The 23,507-nt window shown below is 40.9% G+C and overlaps 1 protein-coding gene across 1 annotated transcript; it reads right to left on the bottom strand.

Annotated features, from left to right (window-relative positions):
• Positions 1–403: 403 nt before the first annotated feature.
• On the bottom strand, positions 404–21,054 carry Galnt3 (polypeptide N-acetylgalactosaminyltransferase 3). The gene is made up of 10 exons (XM_038337220.1): positions 20,540–21,054; positions 16,625–16,797; positions 12,367–12,516; positions 10,489–10,723; positions 9,935–10,052; positions 8,293–8,493; positions 7,149–7,280; positions 6,883–6,984; positions 2,385–2,537; positions 404–1,414 (listed from the first exon to the last, which is right to left on the bottom strand). The coding sequence occupies exons 1-10, from the start codon at positions 21,052–21,054 to the stop codon at positions 1,292–1,294; spliced, it is 1,902 nt and encodes a 633-aa protein (XP_038193148.1). The 3' UTR covers positions 404–1,291.
• Between the last annotated feature and the right edge of the window lie 2,453 nt (positions 21,055–23,507).

Raw genomic sequence — 23,507 nt, 5'->3', positions numbered from 1 at the left:
TTCTTTTGCACAACTGAGACCTACTGGTTTTAAAGCAAATTCTATTTTGCTTCTGAAATAATAAAAGACCTCTCTCTATAAGATGGCCAAATGGGAAACGGTGACTTCCCAATATAATTTTATGGGAACATTAAAAAAAGCTACCAGGAGTTCATAAATCTACCAGCACCTTCAATCCTGTTTTCATGCTACTGTCACAGTTGGCGTGTTCCTTAAAAGAATCTGGGGCTCCACAAACAGCAGGCAACTAATACGTACCATAAAACAGCCTCTACCCATGATCAATTACAGATTCCACCCCAAATTGGACAGAACAGAAACAAAAGTTTGCACTAGTGTTCAGGGTTCTTTTTTATTGTGTTTTTCACGTAGATAAAAGTAAGGCTACTTTTTATGGGAAAGATCCATTGCAAATACACTCTCTATAATGAATCAACAACGACATTTAGAATTGAGTCAAGTATACTGCATTTGAAATTCAGCATTATAAATATTCAGGATTAGTGAATTTAGCTAAGAAAATAAGACTACTAGAAAGGAAGAAGGAAACCCTGTAGTAACAGCTAATAATTTATAAATTTGTTTTTTTAAAAAGTGCTCTGGGAAAACACACAGTGTAGCCGCTTCAAAAAAGCCATTTGGGGAAGACTCCCGTGCATCAAGTGGAGTGGGCTTCAGACTAAAAAATATCTGTAAATTTTCCAAAAATTGAAGTGTTAAAAATAGTCCTCTCCTTATTCAACTTCATGTTTATGGAAATATGTGACAGACAAGTAAACGAAGACAACAAAAAAGTTTACCTGGATTTTAGAACAATAAATTCTAGATCTGTAAAAATTTCCTGGTTTGTACAGAAAGGCCAATGACTGACCTTCATTGATCGATTTCTACATAGCTATAAAAATACAGTATCAAATCTTTTTCCAGTTCCCCTACAGCTGGGGGAAATATTCTAAGTGGCGAATGTGCGGATGTAGCTGTGCATACCCCCAAGGGTACAAGCACAGGCCACTTTTCTAGGAAAATTATTGTCTTTGTAAACATCTCTCTTCTACATCTGGACATTTCAGAATCGTCTTTGGTATTTCTAGGTGCTGAGCTTCAGACAGAAACCCACAGGGTCTCTGCCGCGGAACTACATAGACATCTTAAGACATAAATAAGGAAAATGCACTTGGAATAAGTTACAATTAGCTGCTTTTGCATAATTTTCAACAACTACAGTGTACGCCTCGTCACAGTTTTATGAGGAAGAATATGTCCTTTTCAACTCCTTAGCTTTAAGGAACACTTAATCATTTTGGCTAAAAATCCATTTTTGGAGTAGGTCTGTTGGGTTGCATGGCACTAAGTTTGGATGCTCTCCATTTGCTGAAAGGCACATCTTAAACAATGGATTATACAGAAGTTGGTCCTAGAAAAAAGGAAACACATAACATACATTAAATTTTAATGGTTTACAGCTAAAAATTAGATATGAAAATGACTTTACGGTTTCTCTAAAGGTAAAGGGAGATTTGCAAACAAATGTGTCCAATTCTCAACCTTAAATCTACGATCAGCTAAAGCTGGTAAAGTATTGATGACTTTTGATCATAATCCTCTAGTTCACTTTACTGCTCTCTAGTCAATGGGAGTCATTTCAACAATGAAGAGGAAAATAGAGGGCAAACCTGAAATACATTTTCAGACAAGAAGCAGTCCACTGGTATTTCAAATGACCAACTTCAAAATCAGAAAAGCCAGTCTTATGGTATGCTATTATTACACGAAACTAGTTTTTGATAAAAGTACATAATCAAGCTAAATCTTAAACATTTTTGAGAACAGGTGGTCCACCATATATTCTTTCGATTCTAGATTAATTTAAAATGTACTAAAATGGAGGAAGACATAACAATTCTATGTGAAAAACACACTTTTTTTCCCTTTAAGGAATAAACAAAGTTTGCAAAGTCCATTGTAAAAACTCTTTGAAAGTCAAGGATAAGGAACTAATTAATAGTTTATAGCCAGGCAGTGGTGGCACATGCCTTTAATCCCAGCACTTGGGGGGGCAGAGGCAGGTGAATCTCTGTGAGTTCGAGGCCAGTCTGGTCTTACAGAGTGAGTTCCACGATAGCCAGGACTGTTTGAAACCCTGTCTCAAAAAACCAAAAAAAAAAAAAAAAAAATAGTTTTCCATCTGCTTAAGACAGGCTTCAGCTTTATGATTAGTTGCTCCCACGTGTACTAAATCCCTAGATATAGTCTCTTATCACAGAGGGAACACATAATAACAGCAGAACTATTGAAGGTGAAGTAATTTGATATATGGCACAGTAAAGCAATTAGAACTATTCAAAGTAATCTAGTGAATGGCTGAATGAGCCGCAGTCGGTCACCTTCTGAATCTCCCATATCTGTTCTCCGGTGGCGATTGTCCTGTGACCTTTATAGACACAAGCCTTCAGCTGGACGACCCCCTGAGTAGCATGAAGACATAATTCCTTCTGGATGTTGTGCCGGATTTCACGCTGAGCGGAGTACTCAAAGTACTGTGGGAAGGAGAGAGATATTGTTGACAAAGGTACCCGTGTGAAAGCCAACCAGCTCCCTACTAAACAGTAAGCTCCCGAGGTCTTCAACAACCACGATACAAAGATCAGAAGTGTAAGCAGGGTCATTGTGACAGAAGACGACAAGCTCTAGCTTTTTGTCCATTGCCCTCAGGGATTACTCCCTAAATATGGGAACCCTTCCTTTCCAAACTAGAAACTGCAAATTCCACGGCAGAATGGAGGCCGGCAGAAAGCAGCCTGCAAAGTTCTAGAGAACAGTTAACTGGCTTTTTCTTCTCTCTCCCCCACAACAATCCTTCTCTCATTCATCTCAACTGAGTCGTTTGCACTAATCCACAAGCTATCATGGACTCTCAGAGCCTGCTTCTGTCCCTGTGAGATGGGTATCAACCATCCCTGCCCATAGCATTCCTAATCAAATGGGTTGATAGGCGTAGAGTGCTTTCAGCAAAGACCAACACGCATGCGTCAGCGCTTGGTACGCTGTAGCTTTTTCCTAATGTGTATCTCCACAACCAATTAATGAGTCTCTTAAGCTCTGCTGAATTTTCTTCTCGGATGTCATTTCATTCATGCTTACTCCTCCATCCTCACTTCTTTTGACTCAGATCACCTCTTAATTTATCCTGCAGTGCCAACCTCTGACCCAAGGATGCATCGATAGCTGTCAGCAGCTTGGAAGCCCTTTAAAGCTCTGGCTTGATAAACTGGCTTCACGAAAATCACCTGTATTGGTCAAGGCTCCCCCGCCCACTCTCTGACACGTGCAGTGTTCAGGACTTACCCTCACGGCAGCCACTACTGCCTCAGCTGTAGCAGACCGTGCTCATTTAATATAAAACAACCTCTAACGAATAACCCAAGAGTTCGCTCTGCTGCCAGACTGTTGCTTGGAAATCCTTGACCCTTTCCTGGTTTGCTAACTCGTTTTCATTCCGTAAGGACTAGGTCAAGTACTATTTTACCTCTTTATTTCATTTTTTTCCTTGGTGGAAGGCTTCCACAGGACACCAGAGCTAGCCTGTCCTATGCTACTAGAATTACATGCGTGGCTAGTTGGATTCTCTGTGAGCCAAGGCTAAGCACTGTATCAACTAGTGACAGTCACTATCGTGGAAGACACTTTACTGACTGAACTATTGTCCCAGCCCCAGAATAAATCAAATATTTAATAATGTTGGTGGTCTAAGGATGAAATGAGTTAACATAATTGATTATCAATAATGCAATAATGTCTGTTAGCACTAATATTTATAGAGCCCTTATGATATGCTAGGCAGGCACTGTGCTAGAGTAAACACTCCACAAATATTAGCAGAATCCAGAGCCTCCATCCCAAGCCCCTTGTCTCAGTCTCATGCTTAATTTCTCTTTCTCCTACAAGTAAAACCTTAAAATGGTTTTACAACCAACTTTTCAGGGGGAAGCACCATAGAAAGTAGCTTAAGAAGGAGAAACAGCATTCTAAGTATTCCTAACTAAGTAATTTAAACTAAGATAAGCCTTAAGAACTCAGAGACGAGAAGAAAGGCTATCACATATTATTTAAGGGTCACTAAGATGAAACTTGGAAGGAAAGGAAAACAGTCGAAAATAATTTGGTAACAAGGACAAAGTAAATAAGTAACCAGCTGAAACTATGGGAGAGACATGCCACTCAGAACTTGGAGGCATGGGCTAGCGGAGAATGTGCATGAAATATTAACTGTCATAAGGCTGTGATGACATAAATGCATTGGACCAGAACAGTCTCCAACCCAGCCACAGAGCAAAAATAGTTACTTTGCTTTGCATTCAGAAACACTGTTATAAAAGGATTACATGTCATAAAACACCATTAAACGATCAAAATGGAAGAAAAGGAGAAAATGCTCAAATTAAATGAGACGTCTGAATTTTAGTTCTCAAGGAACTAAAATTTGCTAAATAGTTGAGGGAAATAATTGATTTTAAAAAAATAGGACTGCCCGAAAGTGAGTTCAACAAGGATGACAGCAATGGACATGCCAAAGTAGACAGGGAAAAGCCCACTGAGGCCTCAACCCTACTTAAAAAACAGAGGAAAGCTGGGAGCCGGGTAAGTGGTCTTTCCCAGGGAAAACCACATCAATTGGTTGTCCAGTGCCAAACATACATACAAGTAACATTATGCAGGGCAAACAGGTTATATTTAGGAATTTATATGTATATACATATATGCATGCAGTAGCCATTAGGAAAAAAAGAGCCCATGAATCTGAGGGAGAGTAGGGAGGGTTATTTGAGAGGGTAGAAAGGGAAGGGGGAAATGTTAAAATTTTATTAAATCTCAAAAATAAAAAACGAACGCGTAAAGGATAGAAGTGCATTAAGATGACAGAAGCCAGAGCCGTCTTAAAATACAAACCAGATCACATTATTCGCCCACTCAAAAACCTCTTGATGGCTTCTGTTGAGTTCAGAATCAAATCCATCTTCCTTAATAGGTTTGCAGAGCTCCATACAACCAGGTTCCTTATCAGAATCTCTGACCTCATTTCCCTTGCTCCTTTCCTAGACCACAATGCGTGCTGGCCATGCTGGCTTGCTGTGTTCTCTGAGCCTCTCCTAAGTGGCTGCTCTCACCCAGACCTCCTTCAAGATGCTCTTCTCCCCGAATGCTTGACTCCATCTCAGATGAGTGCTCCAGAAAGATCTTGGTTAACTCCAAGTCCAACCTCTGAATCCATCACTCATATTATCTCTTCCTGCTCTGTCTCTTTTAGCACCCCAAATTACATCATAGTTTCCGTTTATTATGGGAAAAAGCTTCTTCAGTGACACAGGTTTCACAAGGTCAGTCCGTGACTGTCAAATCTTGCAACAGGACAAGTTGTATGATGAAGTTATACAAATATTTTTAATAACTGAATTTTCTCCTCAAATTTATTAAAGACAGCCTATTCTATTGATAATTTTAAATTAATTTTATAATTCGCTACAAAAATATCTACACGGAAAAAGATAATAGAAAAGCATAAAACTAACACTCACACACTATATTTTTAAGACATCATCCTGCAGCAAATTATTACAAAAATAGTAGTAATAATGCATTTTAAGATAATTAGGATTCTGGAAAGACCTTGAGAGAAATGTCTAAGTATTAATAATCATGATAACATATTTACAAATGAGGAAATAAGCAAATTGTTATCTACAAAATAACAATTATTTCTATAACTATTCTTATGTAGAAAGAAAAGAAAAAATTAGAAGATTGTATATAGTCAAATAAAGACTAATTAAGCTGAATTTAATGAATAGAAAGATGTGCAGAAGCAGACTGGCCAGGAGACACATTGATCCTTTCTTCCTAACGCTGATACTTTCTTTCAAAGCCCTGTTGAAGTACATACACAGTAGCACAAACATGCAAGCCTGTGAAAATCCTGTGCCAACATACAGGCAATTCCCAGAAAGGAAAAAGTTCTAGATGTTTTTCTTTGTATATCCTTCCTCACACTCTGCCTATTTCCTTACCATTCCACTAAACACCTCTCAATATAAAGTCTCAGATGTTATCTTTCCAAGGACCCCTCATCTAATCCTGAGGCGGTTTGATACATCCACAAAGACCCTGGATTCTTTACTCCTGACCTGATATTACTGACTGCAGATGCTGGTTCTGCAGTATGGGTTCCTCATGGAGCTAGGAGCCAATGGATGAAGCTCACCCAGGGCTCAGTCGGGGATCTAGCTGACTGACTGTGGAGAAAGACAAATCCTTCTCTGAGCTAATTTGCTAAAGATAAAGTCAAAATAAGCTAAAAGCTAGAAACTTAATAATGTCTAAAACTTTAGTAGGCTAGGTAGTAACAGATCACATTTGCTCTTAATTGGAAAAATTGTGTGGAAACAAGGATGTCAGTAATCAAAGAGGAAAAAAAGGGGGGTGGGGAGGGAGAGAAACAGCATTTAGATTCAGTGTCCTGAAACAGTATCTCTGCCCTCAAAGGACTTTATAATGCAGGCTGTGCCAGCATTATCACTGGAAGCAATGTGCTATTACAGTTAATACTGCCTTCCCCTGATGACTCCCAAAGCCTCCACACCGACAGTCGCACGAGTGTCGAAAGCTACATTAGACATACACAACCTCAAATGATGTTATTCTGCTTTGCTTTCAATCTCCTTTCTGATGATTAAGTGGGTAACTCCAGATTACTTTCCCAGCCCATGGAAATACTCCGCAACGTCATGCTTAGCCTGAAAACATCCGCACGGCCGTGTGCCTTAGTATCAAGCTGAGCTGTGACTTCCGAGGAACACACAGCACCTGACCATGTCCAGAAGAGCTCACCTGGTTTCCGCCGAGTCCATGGCATGTGTACAGAATCAACGGTTTGCCTCCCTGGTTATTTTCACCAACATCCAGACACAGAGGTTGACCAACACTCTTAATCTAAGTTAAAAGATTTAAAATATATATATAATCAAACTGCGCCGTTTCTATTTTTCAATTAATTTCAGAGAAGTGGCATTAATAATGGAAAACTCCAAAAGCAGTAAGTTAAAAGGTAAGGGAGGGAGTTTATCAAGGAAAAAGGGGAACATAAAAATACTCACATATCCAGATATAACAGGATTAAGGTCTGGTACATACACTTCTGGGTAAACGGTATTCAGGTACCATGTAAAATTTTTACACTGAAGGCGTTTCTTTATCTCAAATCTTTTTGAAAGATCACCAAATGATTTCTGGAAACAGATGAGAGCATGAAGGGAGTTCTCAATCAAATCAGCTCTGATGAATCCTTCATACGGTCCTATTTGCACTGACATTTAGGTATTCGGTAAAACTCTGGATGCAGGATGAACAATAAATGGACCATTCTCAAGCAACGAGTGTGCTGCCTGCCTGGTCCCTGGTAGGTAAAAGAATCAAGTCACCCTGGAGGGCTGGAATACACTTTACTTATGGACAGAACGTTTACAGAACAAAGGTCTCCCCAAAATGCCGAGGATGTGGGGCTGATTGTGGGAGAATTCTGAACTCATCCCACCTCTTTACTTAAAAATGACCCGGAGAGAGAGGTGTGTGGAAACACGTGCAGACGCACAGTGCTAAGACCCAGGGAGATCACTATCTCTTTGTAGTCAAGTGCAAAAAATAATCCCCAAACCGCACAGTCGGGTGTTTTCTAATTTAACTGTTTTAATCTTAACAAAATTCCCAACTGGATCTTGAGTTGAAAAAGACAATTTTGAGTTAATTGTATTTTATTTTCCTTTATTTTCAGGGCCAAGGGAAACAATTAAAAATGCCTGAATTTTATAACACTGTTTAATCTTATTCTTTTAGGAGAGCATGAATAAGTTATATACACATTTATTATTACTATTTTATAATTATTATTATTAATATTATTTATGTGTGTGTGTGTGTGTGTTTGTGTGTGTGTGTGTATACATGTGCCATGGCACATACATGTGAAGTCAAATGACAACTTAGAGGAATTAGTTCTCTCCTTCCATGGTGTCAGTCCCAGGGATTGAATTTAGGACATAAGGTTTGGTGACAAGCTCCTGCACCAGCTTGACGGCCCTAAGCTATTTATTTTAAGGTTTAAAGTTTAAAAGCCTACCTTCAAATATACCTTTTAAATCCCCCCTCCCCCTCCCACGAGGTGATTCAAGTGGGGGAAAAAAAAAAGGCTTATGGACTCGGGATAGTCTTCAAATGCCGTTTCAGCATTTGTCCCTCACTTACTTGCTTAACGATTTTTGCTGCATCTGTGTTTCTCCTATAAAATATTTCCTTGTATTCATCCATCCAGACTTCTGCAAGGCGAACTTGGTTGCGAGCAATCACCTGCGTGCCTTTTGGGAAGGTATGAGGGCTTTTGCTGCGAAAAACATGTCCAACAACAGAGCAAGGCATAATCTCCAACTGCCCACCACATTGCCACACCTGATAATTAATGATATTTGTTTAAATTTACAGTATTTGGGGAAAAAACTGTTGCTTTAAGTTTACCTTTAAAATATCAATAAATACAAAATATAGAGATTTATTAGTGTGTTATAAAGTCTCTATGCCAGTTCAATTTATGCTCTATAAATGTAAACAAAAGTTTTAATAAACGAAATGAGAAATACAGAGAACAAACGCACATCTTCAGAAAGTAGGTTTACAAGAGCATGAGTTCTGAGTCCTTCATAAAAACTAATTCCAAGTTTTCTTTTTGGCCAGTAATTATGCAAGTGTTCTAATATGCAGAGAAAAACAAGGCTCTCTGGTGTAGCTGACGTCCCCCTTAAACAGATGGCCGCTTACTGAAACTACACACTTTTTCCTAAGAAATGAACTAGCTGTCTGGGTACAAAAGAACCCAGACTCTATTTCCTCCTTGGATATTCAATTTGGTATTAAAGACAACCATTCGAGAAAGCTATCATTGCCAGAATATAACCCATTATATTTTCAAGGGAGTTTTATCATATTGAAAAGCCCACCTCCATGTAAAATGTGTCTAAAATTTGCAGTAGTTCTCTAAATAAAATGTCATCAACAATCAGTAAGAAGAAAAAAAAAACCTAAAATGAAGCCACGCTCAAACGTGAACGCTAGAATGGAGACAAGTGGTCAAAACCTCTTCTCTCCCCCATTAAAGTAAACCAGATGGCTCAGTGACACGTTCACTCCAGCAAGCTGCATTGAGACTCAGCCTGGGCTAGGGCTGGAAGCAGAGTCAGCTGTAAAAAGACCCTCGCCCTTCAGCAGTTCAGCTGTGGCAGGGCCCACGACTGCCGGTGTGCCATGGAGCCAGAGCCAACGCATAAACCCAATCCCGGGGCTTTCCCCCACCACATTCCAACCTGCAGGACAAAAAGCGAGTGACATAGTCACCACACAAATGAGGTCATCAAGTTGAATATATTAAGCACATGTCATGAGTACTAAAAAGCCTGTTTGGTGTATATTAATTTATAACATGCATTATAAAAAGAACAGTTCATATGATGCAAAGAGTTAAGCCTAGTGTCCTTTACAGTTATAAATAAATGTTTTCCATACTGACTCCCTTGATAATCAACTCATTTCCTGAAGCACTAGGTTTAATTATATTTATCTTGGCTGGAATTCAGTAGCTACAAGTGCATTAATTGGTGTTATTGCCTGGACACAGGAGTTTAACTGATTCCTCTTGTTACACTGGCAACCATGAATAAATATATCAAGTTACAACTTAAATGGAAATAGCCTCATTGCCAATTTTCCAGCAATTACATTATAGAAAGCACTAACTACATAAAGACAGCATACTTCTGCATGGTCCGTATGAGCCGATCAGAACACAATACATCACACTGTTGGACATGTATGCTATGTTTAATCTCCATAAACTTACTCTGAATGACATTTCTATATTTTCACCTCCCCAGATTTCCATTTCTTCATCGTAACTTCCAATATGCTCAAAATATTCTTTAGATATAGAAAATAGGCCTCCTGCGAAGGTGGGGGTCCTGAAAAGAAACACATTGCCAAAGTTTGATACAGAAATTGAACAGGCTGAAAGGCTGTTTAAAGAACCAAACTGACAATAGAGGTGAAGAGATATTACATTTTAACTCTTTTATGTAGATACAGAATAGCTGAAAATTTTTTCCTCACAGTTAAGGTTGTGGGGGAAGTAAGAACATTAAAAATACCATCTTCCATATTATCGTTTCTATCCTTAACCTGCTTTAATATTCTTAAACTATAATTTATGAGGACATGAGAATTCACCTAATCTCAATGGTTTCTCTTATTGTGCATAAGAGCCTCATACATTACTAGTCTACATATAGAATGTATCTTTTTCTGTTATTAAGGATTATCACACAAGCAAAACACATATGCACATGCAGCGTTCAGTGCTCCTGGCGTGAAGGTAAGACATGGCAGCAAGCAGCTTACTTGATTGGGTAGGTTTCATCCTTCCTCCTTTGCTTCTCATGATCAGGAAGCGATTCCCAGCCAAAGGAGAGGCTCCAGTCAAAGTTTCCACGGTTATGGTTGCTTCCATATGGAGAAGGCTTGTTGAACTCAAATGTGTTTAGATCTATGGATGCAATGTCTGGACTCACCACGGCCGTGTAGTTCTCGGCTATTCTGGCCAGCAGAGGCTCCAACCAACCATAGAAGCACTCACCTGCCCGAAACAGAAGCTACGGTCAAGTTCATGGAAATGGTGAAAGAGTTTCCTTTGATATTACAGGAAAGTTTATAGAAAAATTAGAAAAGATCATCTGTGTTCTGAATATACACACATGGGTGATTTCTTTCATCTTAATTGTAATAGGTAAAATGATGTAATTAAGAGTATATGGTGTGTTTTGATGCAGAAATGCATTGTTAAAAGTTTACTACTATCAAGCCAATTAAGGTATCTACCCATCACCTCACGTGGAGGGGCTAGGGAAGAGAAGGGGGATACGTGAGACCTACTTCTAGCCATTTTAAAGTACGCAACACAGTATTAACTACAGACACCACGCTGCACAATAGACCTCTATAAGCAGGGACTTCTCAAGGGCTCTTATTGTGAGAATAGGATTAAAGAGAAAAAACAAAACCAGGAAAATTCTCCTAAAAGATGAGATTTTCCTCCAAGCACAACAGACGGGCTCTAATGTATTTACCATCCCTGTTATGGGAGCCCTTTTCCTTTAAGATAAACGTTCCACTTAACCCTAAAGTTATTCTACATTATTTAATTTTTTTTTTGTCCCTTTGACCCAGTAAGGCAGAGTAACTGAAAGCTTAATTCTTCTTCCTGGGTCTTAGGAGAAAGTTAGTCAGGAAGTTAGGATATTCTGAATTCAGTGACTAGAGAAAATCACCCAAAGCTACTATAGTTCCAATGGAAGTGGGAGAGGAACGGAGAGTCCCACGAAGGTCAGGATTATGCTCTTGGTCCACACCACACCAGGTCACTCTTCTTCCCACAGCTAAATTTGTCAGCCATGGCCTGACAGCATCATCGTCCAGCAGAGAAGAATGCCAAGTCAGATCTTACCGCATTTTGGATCGGGAAAAGAAATACTAGAGAGTGATGTGGTCCTTTGAGAAACTTCCAGATATCTATTCAGTTTCCAAAGGATGGATTAAGAGCCTATCAGATGCAATGGCTCTCAACAGAAACCAACCCCAAAGCCTTTCTGTGACAGTCAGTGTATGCTTTAAGCAGTTCTTGGGTGGCCAGTCACCTACGAGCTAGGCAGTTCAAGTTCAAGCATTCATACGAAGAGCAAAGCTCCCCAAACTTACAGCTCCAGGGACCAAGCAGCATTTGTTAATACCTAGCATATCCATTGTATATGGATGAGATAGCAGGATAGCCCTTGCTGGGCAGAACAGATTCAACAAATCTTTAGCAGAAAAAAAAAAATCCTATAAACGTTACAAGTGGCAGTATTGAGACAAAGTTCAATGGTAGTACTGATCATGACCATACTTAGGTAAAAATTTAATCTCACCGTATAGGAATGAAAAACTGCAAGGAGAAATTCCTTTTGCTGTTCCTTTTTCTTAGGGCAGAATGAACATCTGTGGTGAGGGAGGAGCCCTCAGTAAGAATCACCCACAAGGAAAACTGGGTATTAAAAACATTGAGGCGGTGAGGGCTCTCTATGTGAAGTCCGTATACAGAGCCGTTAGCCGTTAGGCCTGCCAGAGCTAACATCAGCAACACATGCTGTTCAGAAGAATACCGCGAGACATCTGAAGAAAAGTAACTTTGAGGTGAAGGGGCAGAGGGAGATAGTTACAAGCCAGCTATGCACAGGCACTTACAGTGAGCATCCAGAAACGTGAGCGTCTCCGCAGTTGCTACTGTTGCCCCCAGCAACCGAGCAGTGATGAGACCTTTTCTTTCTCGTTGTCTGACGATTTTCACTATAGAAAACTGTTTGATATATTCCTCTAGTTTTTCATGTAAGTAGTCTGTAAAGAAGGAAAAAAAATTCCAGTTCACTTTTTTTTTTAAAAAAAAAATTTATTTTTTATATCTAACATCTGAGAGCTAATGAAATCATCAGGTTCTAAATCTATGTCAACATTATTTTTATATCTAACATCTGAGAGCTAATGAAATCATCAGGCAGTGACCCTTCTAGACCTAAGTCAACATTCGCTCATTCTGCCGGTAAAAGCAGCGTTACATTACCTTTAAGTCTTTGAGGAAAATGAGACTATGTATACAAATTATAACTCACGTCATGCCTACGGTTATAATTCGCGCTTATTCTGTCCACTTCATAGAAAATCCACGCACTATGTTAGGGACAGGTGAGAGGCCGACATGGAGAGGGACCCCAGGAGTTCAGAAAGCTCACAGTAAGAACTGAGCTGAGTGGCTTTCAGAGTCAGAGAAACAGATTTTCATAAGAAAACATTCAACCAATATTTAACCTGGCACTAAAATTTGAGAGCCGTGACAAGGATTGCCAGGCAATCAATACAGTTCACTAGCGGTGAGACAGTGGTCAAAGCAGCTCACTACCCACAATGCCAAGCAAAGGGCAAGCGGGGGGGGGGGGGGATGCCGAGAGTGGTAGTAGGGTAGGGGACACTTCACCGCCAGCACAAACTCGAAGAGGCATGTACGTCAGCTCGCTAACAACAGACAAAGCTGTACAGCATACATGACTCAGAGTACTCCACATCTGAAGTCAGATGAGATAGGTAAAGAGCAAACGTGGAGGCAGAAGGCAATAGGAAGCCGAATCAAATCCATCTAGTGCTCTTCAGACTTCTGGGCATCTTCAGTCAACTCTTTCACCGTCAGATTGCCTTTGTCGCTGTGGGCATTTCGTTTGCTTCAGACATGGTCTTGCCAGACGTGGCTGGCCTGGACAGGGTGGTCCTCGGGCCTTAGCTTGCAGATTCCTGGCATGATGGGCCTTATGCCAATGCATCTAACTTGCCATTCCACTCTTCAATTCTTGTTAATATGTAATTCAGTTTAAGCTATCTGAACTACAGAGGACCCAGGTTCAATTCCCAGCATCCACATGCTGGCTCACAACTGTCTGTATCTCTGCTCATGGGGGGGATCTGACCCTCTCTTCTGGCCTCTTTGCACTGCGTGCATATGATGTACAAACATACATGAAGGCAAAATACCCCCATTAAAAATGGGAAAATTATCTTTTTTTTAAAAAAAAAAACCAAACATCTGAAATATGTTCAAATTCTTATCTGCTCCCTAAATTTTATCTAACCCGTATTCTGTTTGGGGAAGCACAAAATTATATCAAATCAGAGGTCCTGGGTTAGCGGACCATTCCTTTGAACCGTTTGACCTTGGAAACGTTATTTTACCTTTTCTGTACTTAGATCTCTTATCTGTAGGGGGGAATGTGACATAAGCAGCACAGGTGACAGCTGGGAGAAGGAGAGGGACCCAAGGAGACAGCAGAACACAGGCTCTGTCAGTTGGCACTACTCTGAACATGCCAGCTCTGGTTTTCGCCTTCACTAGGATTTAACTACCTTATCGGTACCCAAATATCCTCATCTTCATTCTGCTTTTCCTCAATAAACTGTTATCAGGGACTAGTTTTTACTTCACAGATATGCGGGTGTGGGGCGGGAGTGGGTATGTGCGTATGTATGCGCGTGTGTGTATGCCCGTGTGTGCATCTTTTTTGAAGACTGGCTAGCATCCTAGGCTAGCTCTGAACCCCCGAGCCTCTTGCCTCAGTCTGGGTGATGCACCCTCCTAGCTGTTCCGTTTCCATACCGTCATATTTTCCAAGTGGGTGCTTGGTGGGTAGGTTTCCGATGGAGTCTATGAGACAAACTACAAGAGCACTGAAGCATACATTTTGTTAGGAAAGTGGCTCAAGTTTACTGTCAAGTACTTATCACTATTGCGAAAGGGAGCAGGCCTTTTCGGCAAGCAGACGTCCTTCTCTACCCTTATCTAGAGGTGAAGGGCCGAGGAAGCTGAGGGACTCAAGCTCCTCCAGTCCCTGCTACATGACAGGCAATGATGCTGTGGGGGAAAGGCACCACAAGCCTTGAGGGGAAAATGTGTCTGGCTCATTAAAGAGAATTTTCTGAAGGCTAAAACGGGGGGGCTAAGAATCATGGTGTTACGTGAGAATGTTAAATTTTCAATCGGTGTGAGTAAGCCTTATGCTTACTTTGAAAGTAATTAGGAAAGAAGGCAAACAAGAAATGGTTGAAGCAGAAAGACAATGAATGGGTGTGTCTTCGTTCCCACGTCCTTTGCTTCAATGGTTGTTTGAGCTTTCAAATAAAGATGCATGTTTCCACTGAACGCCCTTCTGGAAGTAAATCTGTCATACCTCCACTGTCTCACACTTGGGACAATCAAACAAAATAAAAACCATCTCCGAAAAGGTATTCAAAAAATCAAAGGGGAAAAACATTTCCAAGACTATGTTAGTGCTGTGTTTTGTATTTTGTGTGTGTGTGTGTGTGTGTGTGTTTTAGGTAAACTTATAGGGGATGAAAACCTTAATCGAGCATGACTTAAAACCCACTGGCTGCTGTCCAACCAGACAGGACGAACCACAAAATCGGATTATAGAGCAAAATACCAGTTAGTTACAATTAAGTGGTAAAGTAATAGGAAAGGGTATTAGAAATTCAAAGATCTCTATAGTGTGTAACTTCATTTCCTCTTCCTCCTCTTGCTCCATCCTGCATTTTTCTATCTGATTGTTTGCTGTAGCCACAGGCAGCAGCTGGCACTGTGGGCATGCAACACCACATCACTTGATGGAGTCTAACTTGAATCCAGGAGACACAAATTATAAGACAACTGCATTTGGAGACCTGGTCTCACGTTCATGTAAAAAAAAAAAAATCTCTGGAAATGAACAACTTTTTTTCCTGCTGCACAAATGTTTCTCTCTGTTGAGAACATAACCTTACTCTATTCAGAGTAAGTTTATCTGGAAGCCGTGGAAATACAGGTAGAATACAGAATTGCATGTAGATGTGATGGCTAATGGTTTCATTTTATGGCCACTGATTACCACGTTTGGACTAGGGATACAAGCAATATAACCTAATAAGTACCCACTTTTCCTTTCCTCATGTACATAAATGATGGTATATGTAACAGCACTTTCGATTTGGTGGGGGCGTGCTGTACCCATTTTACAAATGAAGGAACAACTAGGAGCTGGGATTAAGCCTTTGGGACTCAGACTCCAAACCTGTGTTTATACAGGAGTCAAATTTCGTAATCACTGAAATAAACTGGTTTTTACTTAAAGGAACTGTACCTTTAAAAAAAGTAGACATGGGAATATTTCTAGGCTTATGATTCCAATTTAAGATATCTAACTTAGTATCTGATTTAATTTTGAAAGCAATGCTAAATTAATTTTTTAAAAGCTCAGGTCTACAGACATGCTTCACGCACAGCAGGTGCCTGCCATGCATGAGGCCTGTATTGGCTCCTCAGCACTGCAATGGGGAAAATGCTCAAATAAAACAGAACGGAGTGGCAGTGTGGCTTCAGGTGCTCACACCATCACCTATAAATTACGGTGCTCACATGAACGCCTTCATATTTAAAAACCCAGTTAGGCTCCAGTTCTAAATCACATCATGGGACGCGTCATATTCATTAAATTCGCTGTGGTTTTCCCTTTCGGTGGTTTAAGGTAATGACATTTACTTAAATTTGATACAGCATGATATTATCTCCATTTTATGAATAAAGAAACCGGGGCCGAAGAGTAGACGTGACAAATTCACACAGCTGGTTGGGACCAGAGGTGGGGCTCCAGCCCAGACAGCTTTACTTCAAGCTCACATCTGTGCCCCTCACCACCATGCTCTATATAGTGACAGCCACATCCCCCGGGCCTACACTTATGAAGGTCGGTGTTCAGAGAGTCCTACAACCCACAGTGTTCCAACACGGCACCCTAGAGCTCAAACTTCACCATTCGCCATGCCACCGAACCCGTTCAGGTCCCGAGACATTCCCCAGGAAGAACGACGTACACCAGGCAGGCTTTGACCGCGAGCACAAGGATTTACTGGTAAGCATCCACTCTCTTACCGTCTACGCTGGCGTCGTCCACCAGAATGATCTCCTTCAGCAGTATTGCAGGCGAAGAATAGAGCACACTGTGGACGGTGCGGAGCAGCGTGGACCACGCTTCGTTATGAAAGACTATTATGACGCTGGTGGTAGGCAGGGGAGGGCAGCGCTTAAATTTCTGCTCAATACATCTAGGAGAAGTTAAGCAAGTGGGAGAGCAATGATGACTTCTGATTTATTTCACCATCATTACACCATTTCTATACCATCGCTAAGTTATCATTATTTAATCGTTATCACCCGAAACGATGGCAACTCAAATAAACAAATAGAACCAAATAGACAGCAATGCTTATTCATATATGAAAGTATCTTAATGATTCATGAGTATAACTAGGCTGAAGCAAAGTTCTAGAAGCAGCTCCTTCCTCCTAATCATGCTCACCGATACAGACGACATGGGTCAGGTTTTCTACACTGTCCTGTTTTAGAAAGAGATATAACCCATAAATGAATCAATGTGCAAAAATCAAAATGTCTAACTACTGTCCAATAAATTTTTTTTCTTGTTTAAGTCACACATTTTTCTTATTTGATTTAAACCGTATAACTTCATTTCCCAAGTTAATTTAATCAAATTTAGTTTTATATATGGAATCAAAACAAGAAGTAAGCTCACCACAAAACCTAGGTTCTTATCATCAAATGCTTAGGACCATTTAACCATCTGTGTTAAGGAATTCACTCTGAAAATGTCCTTTGCTATTTGATTAAGACCTATCACTTTCAAATTATCTTTTAACAGGACATACTTAGAAATTTAAAGATCTATATATCCACGCTCAAAGGTCTATGCTGGGCCAGTCATGATGGTACATGACTTCAGTACCAGCATTTGGAGCAAGAGGCAGGTGAATCTTAGTGAGCTTGAGGCGAGTCTGGTCTACATTGCAAATTCCAGGCCAGCCAAGTCTACATACTTAGACCCTATCTTTAGGAGAAAAAAAAATAAAAGTCTTATGCATATTACCATCTGTTACATTGATATACACAGGGAAAGGATTCCTAAGCGGTCTTGATTTGATTAATTAGTGCTACTTTCAATTACCTAAAAGCATTGGTTACAGATTGCTATCAAATTTACTTTTGCAACATTGTCTTCCTCATAAAAAACATTATTTACAAATTAATTAGGACAGAAAGGCAACTGTGGCTCCGTACAGCCTCCAGCCCTGTCATGATGAACACAGTCACCAGTCTTTAGAGTGGAGGTGAGGAGAGAGGGAGGCATTTACAACCCAGGGCATGACATTAACTGTGTGTGGTCTGTGCAGAAGATAAGCTGACAAGACAGCAGTGTCTATAAGGTCATTGAAATGTCATGCATGACTGCTCCATTTGAGGCAGTAGACTATACCATTCCCCCACGCTATAAAAACAGCATGCAAACAATCAAAGATTGCTGCTCAGACTCAAAGGGAAGGAGGTAAATCATTCACTCGTAGAGATAAGAGCCAATACATTTCAGTTGTCGTGAGTGGCCAGGGGGCCTTCTCCAGTGTAGCAGCCGAGCCTACAAACAAGCCAGCAGGTCCTCTCATGAAAGGCCTTCATAACCATACCTTGGTAGAAATGTGCTTGGGATTCTTTCCCAAAAGCAGGTCAGTAGGGTGAGATGTTTATGGAAGAAAAAAGGAATTAGTCAGCGGTAGCTGTGAAGAAGACCTGTCGGGAAAGCGGACAGGGAAGAGAGGGCAGGGAAAAAAAGCGCTGTTTGGGATAGAATGTCACACACAAACTACAGCAAGTTACTTTTTAAATTGAATTTTGAATAAACTACTGAGTGAAAATAAGACGCAAATATGCATATTCATTTTCTCATAATGATGCAGAAATAAATTACTAAATGTAAGTTTATCTTTTAATACATATAGGTTTATAAACTAACATACAGTTCTGACAAACCCCACAGTGTGGCATTTTCTCACGTTGTAAGGAAAGAAGAGAATTAGGGATTAGGGATTTTTACCTACCTTTATTTGCTATGTAGTCAATTAATACAATATCAGGTAAGGATTATATGACATTAAAGATGCAACGGACAAAACTGCGCGCGCGCACACACACACACACACACACACATGTCACTAGTAAAATGTCACCAATTTAATTGGGTGAAGCATTCCCTCTGTTTAAGTAAGCTAGAATGTATTTGCCTAAGAAGTAACTATCAACGAGAATTAGTAAAAATGGAAGCGAGAGGGTCACAGGCCAAGTGTTGATTCCATCATTAATGCAAGCGATAAAATTTCTCAGTACGACTTTATAAACTGCAATCATTCTGAAATAACGTGCACAGTAAATTTATGCTACAAGCCATTTCATATCATTTAAACTAGCGCAATCAAATAACCTGCTGCAGAGACTCTATATTTACTGTAAGACAATTTGTAAAACTCAGCATTTAGAAATCACTTAGTTATAAATCAGGTCATCATCTGGCTTTAGGAGACACTAGATCCACATGGCTGCTGAGCCTTGAATAAAACACTGGTGAGATTTTCAGAAAAGGGGGTCCCGTTGATACTGGTTATGTTGAAAGTAAGAAACAACTAGCCTTTAGCACTCCCCACAAAATGTTATCCAGAGAGTGGCGGAGAAGCAGATCTCCAACTCCAAACTAATTATGGCTGTTAATGTGCTCAGCTGGTTTTTTTCTCCCTCAGTAACTACATTACTGAACGTTATTGAAGTTTACTAACACTAGAATTAAAATGCTCATCTTAAGAAGATAGTAACTGACATCTAATAAATAAAAATTATGCTAAATGAGTTCTTATGGGGACTGCTTTTCGGTCACCATGTCTTCCAGAATCAGTAAAATGTAATACTGCATCTGAATCTATTGATAAAAGAGAGAACCATCGGAAACACAAGGGTATTTTATAGAGCAACTGTTTCTTCCTGCACTTACTCTGAAGTGATGGGCAACTTAACCTTGAACCACACCGGTGTTACATCATCCTTCCCCTGCAGCTTCAATATGCAGGGATGCATGTAGTCAGAGCAGGAATTCACAGTTGCAAATCTAGTAAAACTCTCTGCGTGCAGATGTAATCTGTTAGAACCAGTAAACGGAATATATAGTAGGCACCAGCTGCTTACTGTTTGCCTGTCTTGTCTTCTTAAAAATTCATGGATGGTTCGAGAGTTCAGGAATTCATACCACCCTTTGCAATTCAAATACAGTATTTAAACCTCACGTTAGGTAACAGAATGCTTAAATAAAGGCACAGAGAAAGATTCTGTATAGCTGAGACAAGTACAGAAATGACATAAGGAATATTTGCCTCTAATTCTACAGCCATGAGAGCACACCAGCAGACCCTCTGAGCAGGTGGAAGTGAGTTGTAACAATGTCCTCTCTAAGAAGGAAGTGTACAAACCCAGGGCCTTCTGAGATATAATCACGTCTTCACAGTACACAGAGCGTGTGACATACTTTACAAACCAATACACTACCTAATAGCTTCAAAATCTTGGCACAGTTTAAAAAACATTTCTATTCCATAGCAAATCAGAGAAATGAGAACTATCCCTTCACCTCCTCTATTTTCTATAAAAAACTGCCCAAATGTTCCTAAGTGGATGAGGAAATTATAGCATTTGGGATGGGGGGAGATTTCTCCTTGAGTATACATCAGATCTAGAACACGGTTTTCTAATTCAGAAGGTGCGTTTCCTGCCTCCACTGCCAAACCAACAAGAGCTATGGATTCTCTGCCTCAAAAGTTAAAAGAAAATCAAAGGAGACATCGAACGCACAGCACTGACTGCTGTTTTGCTTCAGAGTGCCTAAGGAGCCAGCCTGAGTTAGCGCCTCTTCCTTGAAAACCCTGCTGAAAAACAGTAAGGGAATATTCTTCAACATACTCAGGCGGTCGGGTGTCAGGTCCAAGGTCGCGGTGTAAAGAAATCCTGTCACTGGCAAAGGCGTTGAAGCAGTGCTTCGTCTCCCCACGCTCTTTCTCCTTCTGCTCCTCCAGGCTGAGGTGGGTGACCTTGAAAGGCTTGCCAGAAGCACCAGGTGCATTGGAATCCTGAGGTGGGCGGTCGAGAACGGGTTTCAGCTCGGCTGCTGTATAGTACCCCGGCAGACAGGGTCTCTGGGGGATATCGATGCTCGGCTTGACGGGCGCTCCTATTTGCATCTTTGGCATTGCGTCTTTGATGTTGTTTACGGCTTCGAGCATGAAGTCAAACATTTTGTTCTTGTTTTTCAAGTTTCTCTCCATCCTTGATTCCTCCTTGGAATATTGAACGCTTACTTCTCGTTGCATTAAAATCAAAACGACCAAAAAGAAAAAGATGACCACGCCAAGCTTCCAGAACTTTTTGTGGTAATGTTTTTTAATGTGCAATTTTACTAGTCGCTTTAGGTGAGCCATTCTGGCATTAAGCGCTTGTTACTTGACAGATAACAGCTATGGTTTTCTTTGTTACTTATACTTTGTATCATAGATTTGCTGGTAAAAGGTTTCTTTAAACAGTAATACCTACAAACAGAGATGATAGATGATGTTAGTAATGATTCTTTTCTAAAGTCAAGGTACAATTCATTACCTCAGCCAACAACTGAACATGAGCTGAAATGTCCTCTTATGGCTCAAAGAACACGTAGACATTTCATCCTCAACAAAATGACACTTTAAGAAGAAAATAGCCATGGTCATTAAGTATGATTGACTGTGCCCTTTGAAAGAATAAAACTTCCTTGCCAGGAGAAAAAAACAAAACAAATCAAACCAAACCACACCACACATCTTGTTCACTCTGTCAACAACCACTATATGATACACACAAAATACCGCATTGCAAATAGATTTTTCAGATTTTCAAAAAGGATTGTCTGAGCTTGCTAACCAAGGGGTCAGCAAGGGGTCAGAGCCCTTCGTGAAGTGGATTATAAACAGGGCAGATGCATAGGGAAGTCATGCTGGCGTGCACTGGCAAACAACCTCAACAGTGACCTTCTTTTCATGTGCTTGGCCATTAACCAGTGAAGCACCGCTCCAGCTAGGCCAAGCTGATCAAGAAGCTGTACCTGTAAGTCGGCTGGCATTCTCTCCCAGATCTGTTCACAGGGCATTGCTGTGAGTCAAGACAGAATCACTACAAGTCTTACTGTAGGGTAATTTACAATTTACAATCAAGTTAAGTCATTGCTTTTGCCTGCTACTTCAATAACTCACACAAATGCAAAACCTAACATCACAGTGAGAACTGAGTTAACTTTGCTTGAGGTGTCTCTGGGCCTCCAGCATCTGAAGGCAGAAGTTGGCCTGAGGAAGGGCTGCTTGCAACTGAGCATGAGTCGAGAACACCGCGTTCGTTAGGCCCTGAAGTGAACCAGCATGAGTTGAGTTTCTTCGTGATCCTTGAAAACATGTTGTGTAAACTGGGTGGTGGTGGTGGCGGCGGCACGCGGCTTTCATCCTAGCACTCAGCACTCAGGAGGCAGAGGCAGGAGGATCTCCTTGAGTTTGAGGCCAGCCTGGTCAACAGAGTGAGTTCCAGGACAGCCAAGGCTACACAAAGAAGCCCTGTCCTGAAAAACCCAAATAAATACATAAATAAATAATAACAACATAAAAGGGCTCAGTATGATTCCAAGCCATCCCAATTATCAACAGTGGTGATGAAAGGCACATTGCCTCTTTTGTTGTCCCCCAGTCTACAAAATAATTAAATGAAATGTCATTTCTAACGGTGAAAACTAACTTGGACATTTTATTGGGCATTTGCTCCAATGTTATTATGTAATTTAAAATAAGGAAAAAAAATAACCTTGGCCCCAAAGATGCTCGATATGTCTGTTGCCCATAAAACTGAGACCCCAATGTTTTCTGGGCATTTCTAGCTTTAGGAGCTTCATGGTAGAATAAGGTGACCTGACGCGCTTTCGCCTGTCTTTAAACACTCCGTGTAGTTGTCTAATCTATGCTTTGGCCACAACATCCCAGTGCTTCCCCTCAGGGCACAAAGGCCTAGGGGTCAAAGTAATATAGGGCAAGCCAAGGGGCACAGCAGGGTCATATGACTCGGGACGCTGGCAGAGGTCTTAGAGGAAAGTGCCCAGGAGTGACTGACACGGCTGAACAGAATCTTGAGAGATAAAAAACTCTTAGGCAGATTGCCTAGACGGGTGAGGAGAGATAGGCTGGCACAGTTAAAGGCTTGGAAGTAAAAAAGGCACGGCCCGATCCGAGCCGAGGTGGGAATGTCGGGAGAACGACACGGGGAGGCCAGGTAGAAACCAATTCACAGAAAGCCTGCACATCTTCTGGGGATTCTGGAATTTACCCTTGTTATCTCAGGGGCTGATGACTTTAAGGCATGATCATAACCAATCTCATGTACTGGAAAACCCAGCCCTAGCAAATGTGGTACTATCAGGGGTACCAGAAGGGTAGAGAGGAATCCTAAGAGTCCAGCAACAGAATTAATTACATTTAAGAGAGGAACAGGAGCCGGATGGCTACAGAGATAAGAGCTGACAGAGGCAGGTACCAGTTCTGAGACTGGCCAGAAACCTGCCTTGCGGAGTCCTAGAAGAGGCTACTCGCAGAGAGGAACCAGTTCCCTGGACTAGTGCTGAGGGGCAGTGCCGGCTTCTGAAGTCAAGCTCACTTTTCATCGAGTAGCTGAGGCCAAGATAACTTTGGGCTGGTTGCCTGGGACAGAGGGTTGAGAGCTACCTCCACAAATGACCAATTGTTTCAGGCCTTTGTGTGAGTCTGGGAAAGGGTTTGGGGAGCAGCTACCTAGTCCAGAAGGATCCAGCCTTACTGGCCAAGTCAAGTCCTGTAAACAGGACAGAGTGGGGGAGGCTGGCTCTCGG

Source organism: Arvicola amphibius, chromosome 7, assembly GCF_903992535.2.
Source record: "Arvicola amphibius chromosome 7, mArvAmp1.2, whole genome shotgun sequence".
NCBI classification, from domain to species: Eukaryota; Metazoa; Chordata; class Mammalia; order Rodentia; family Cricetidae; genus Arvicola; species Arvicola amphibius.
The sequence above is the reverse complement of the archived record's forward strand: the minus strand, read 5'-3'. Positions and strand labels throughout refer to the sequence as shown.

What these genes read in the sequence shown, in the direction of transcription:
- Galnt3 (XM_038337220.1), bottom strand. Translation starts at nt 21,054, where the DNA reads ATGGCTCACCTAAAGCGACTAGTAAAATTGCACATTAAAAAACATTAC. An exon ending in GATGAAACCTACCCAATCAA is followed by an intron (nt 10,053 to 10,488) that starts GTAAGCTGCTTG and finishes GTTTCTTTTCAG; the next exon opens with GACCCCCACCTTCGCAGGAG. An exon ending in AGATATGGGAGATTCAGAAG is followed by an intron (nt 1,415 to 2,384) that starts GTGACCGACTGC and finishes CCTTTTTTCTAG; the next exon opens with GACCAACTTCTGTATAATCC.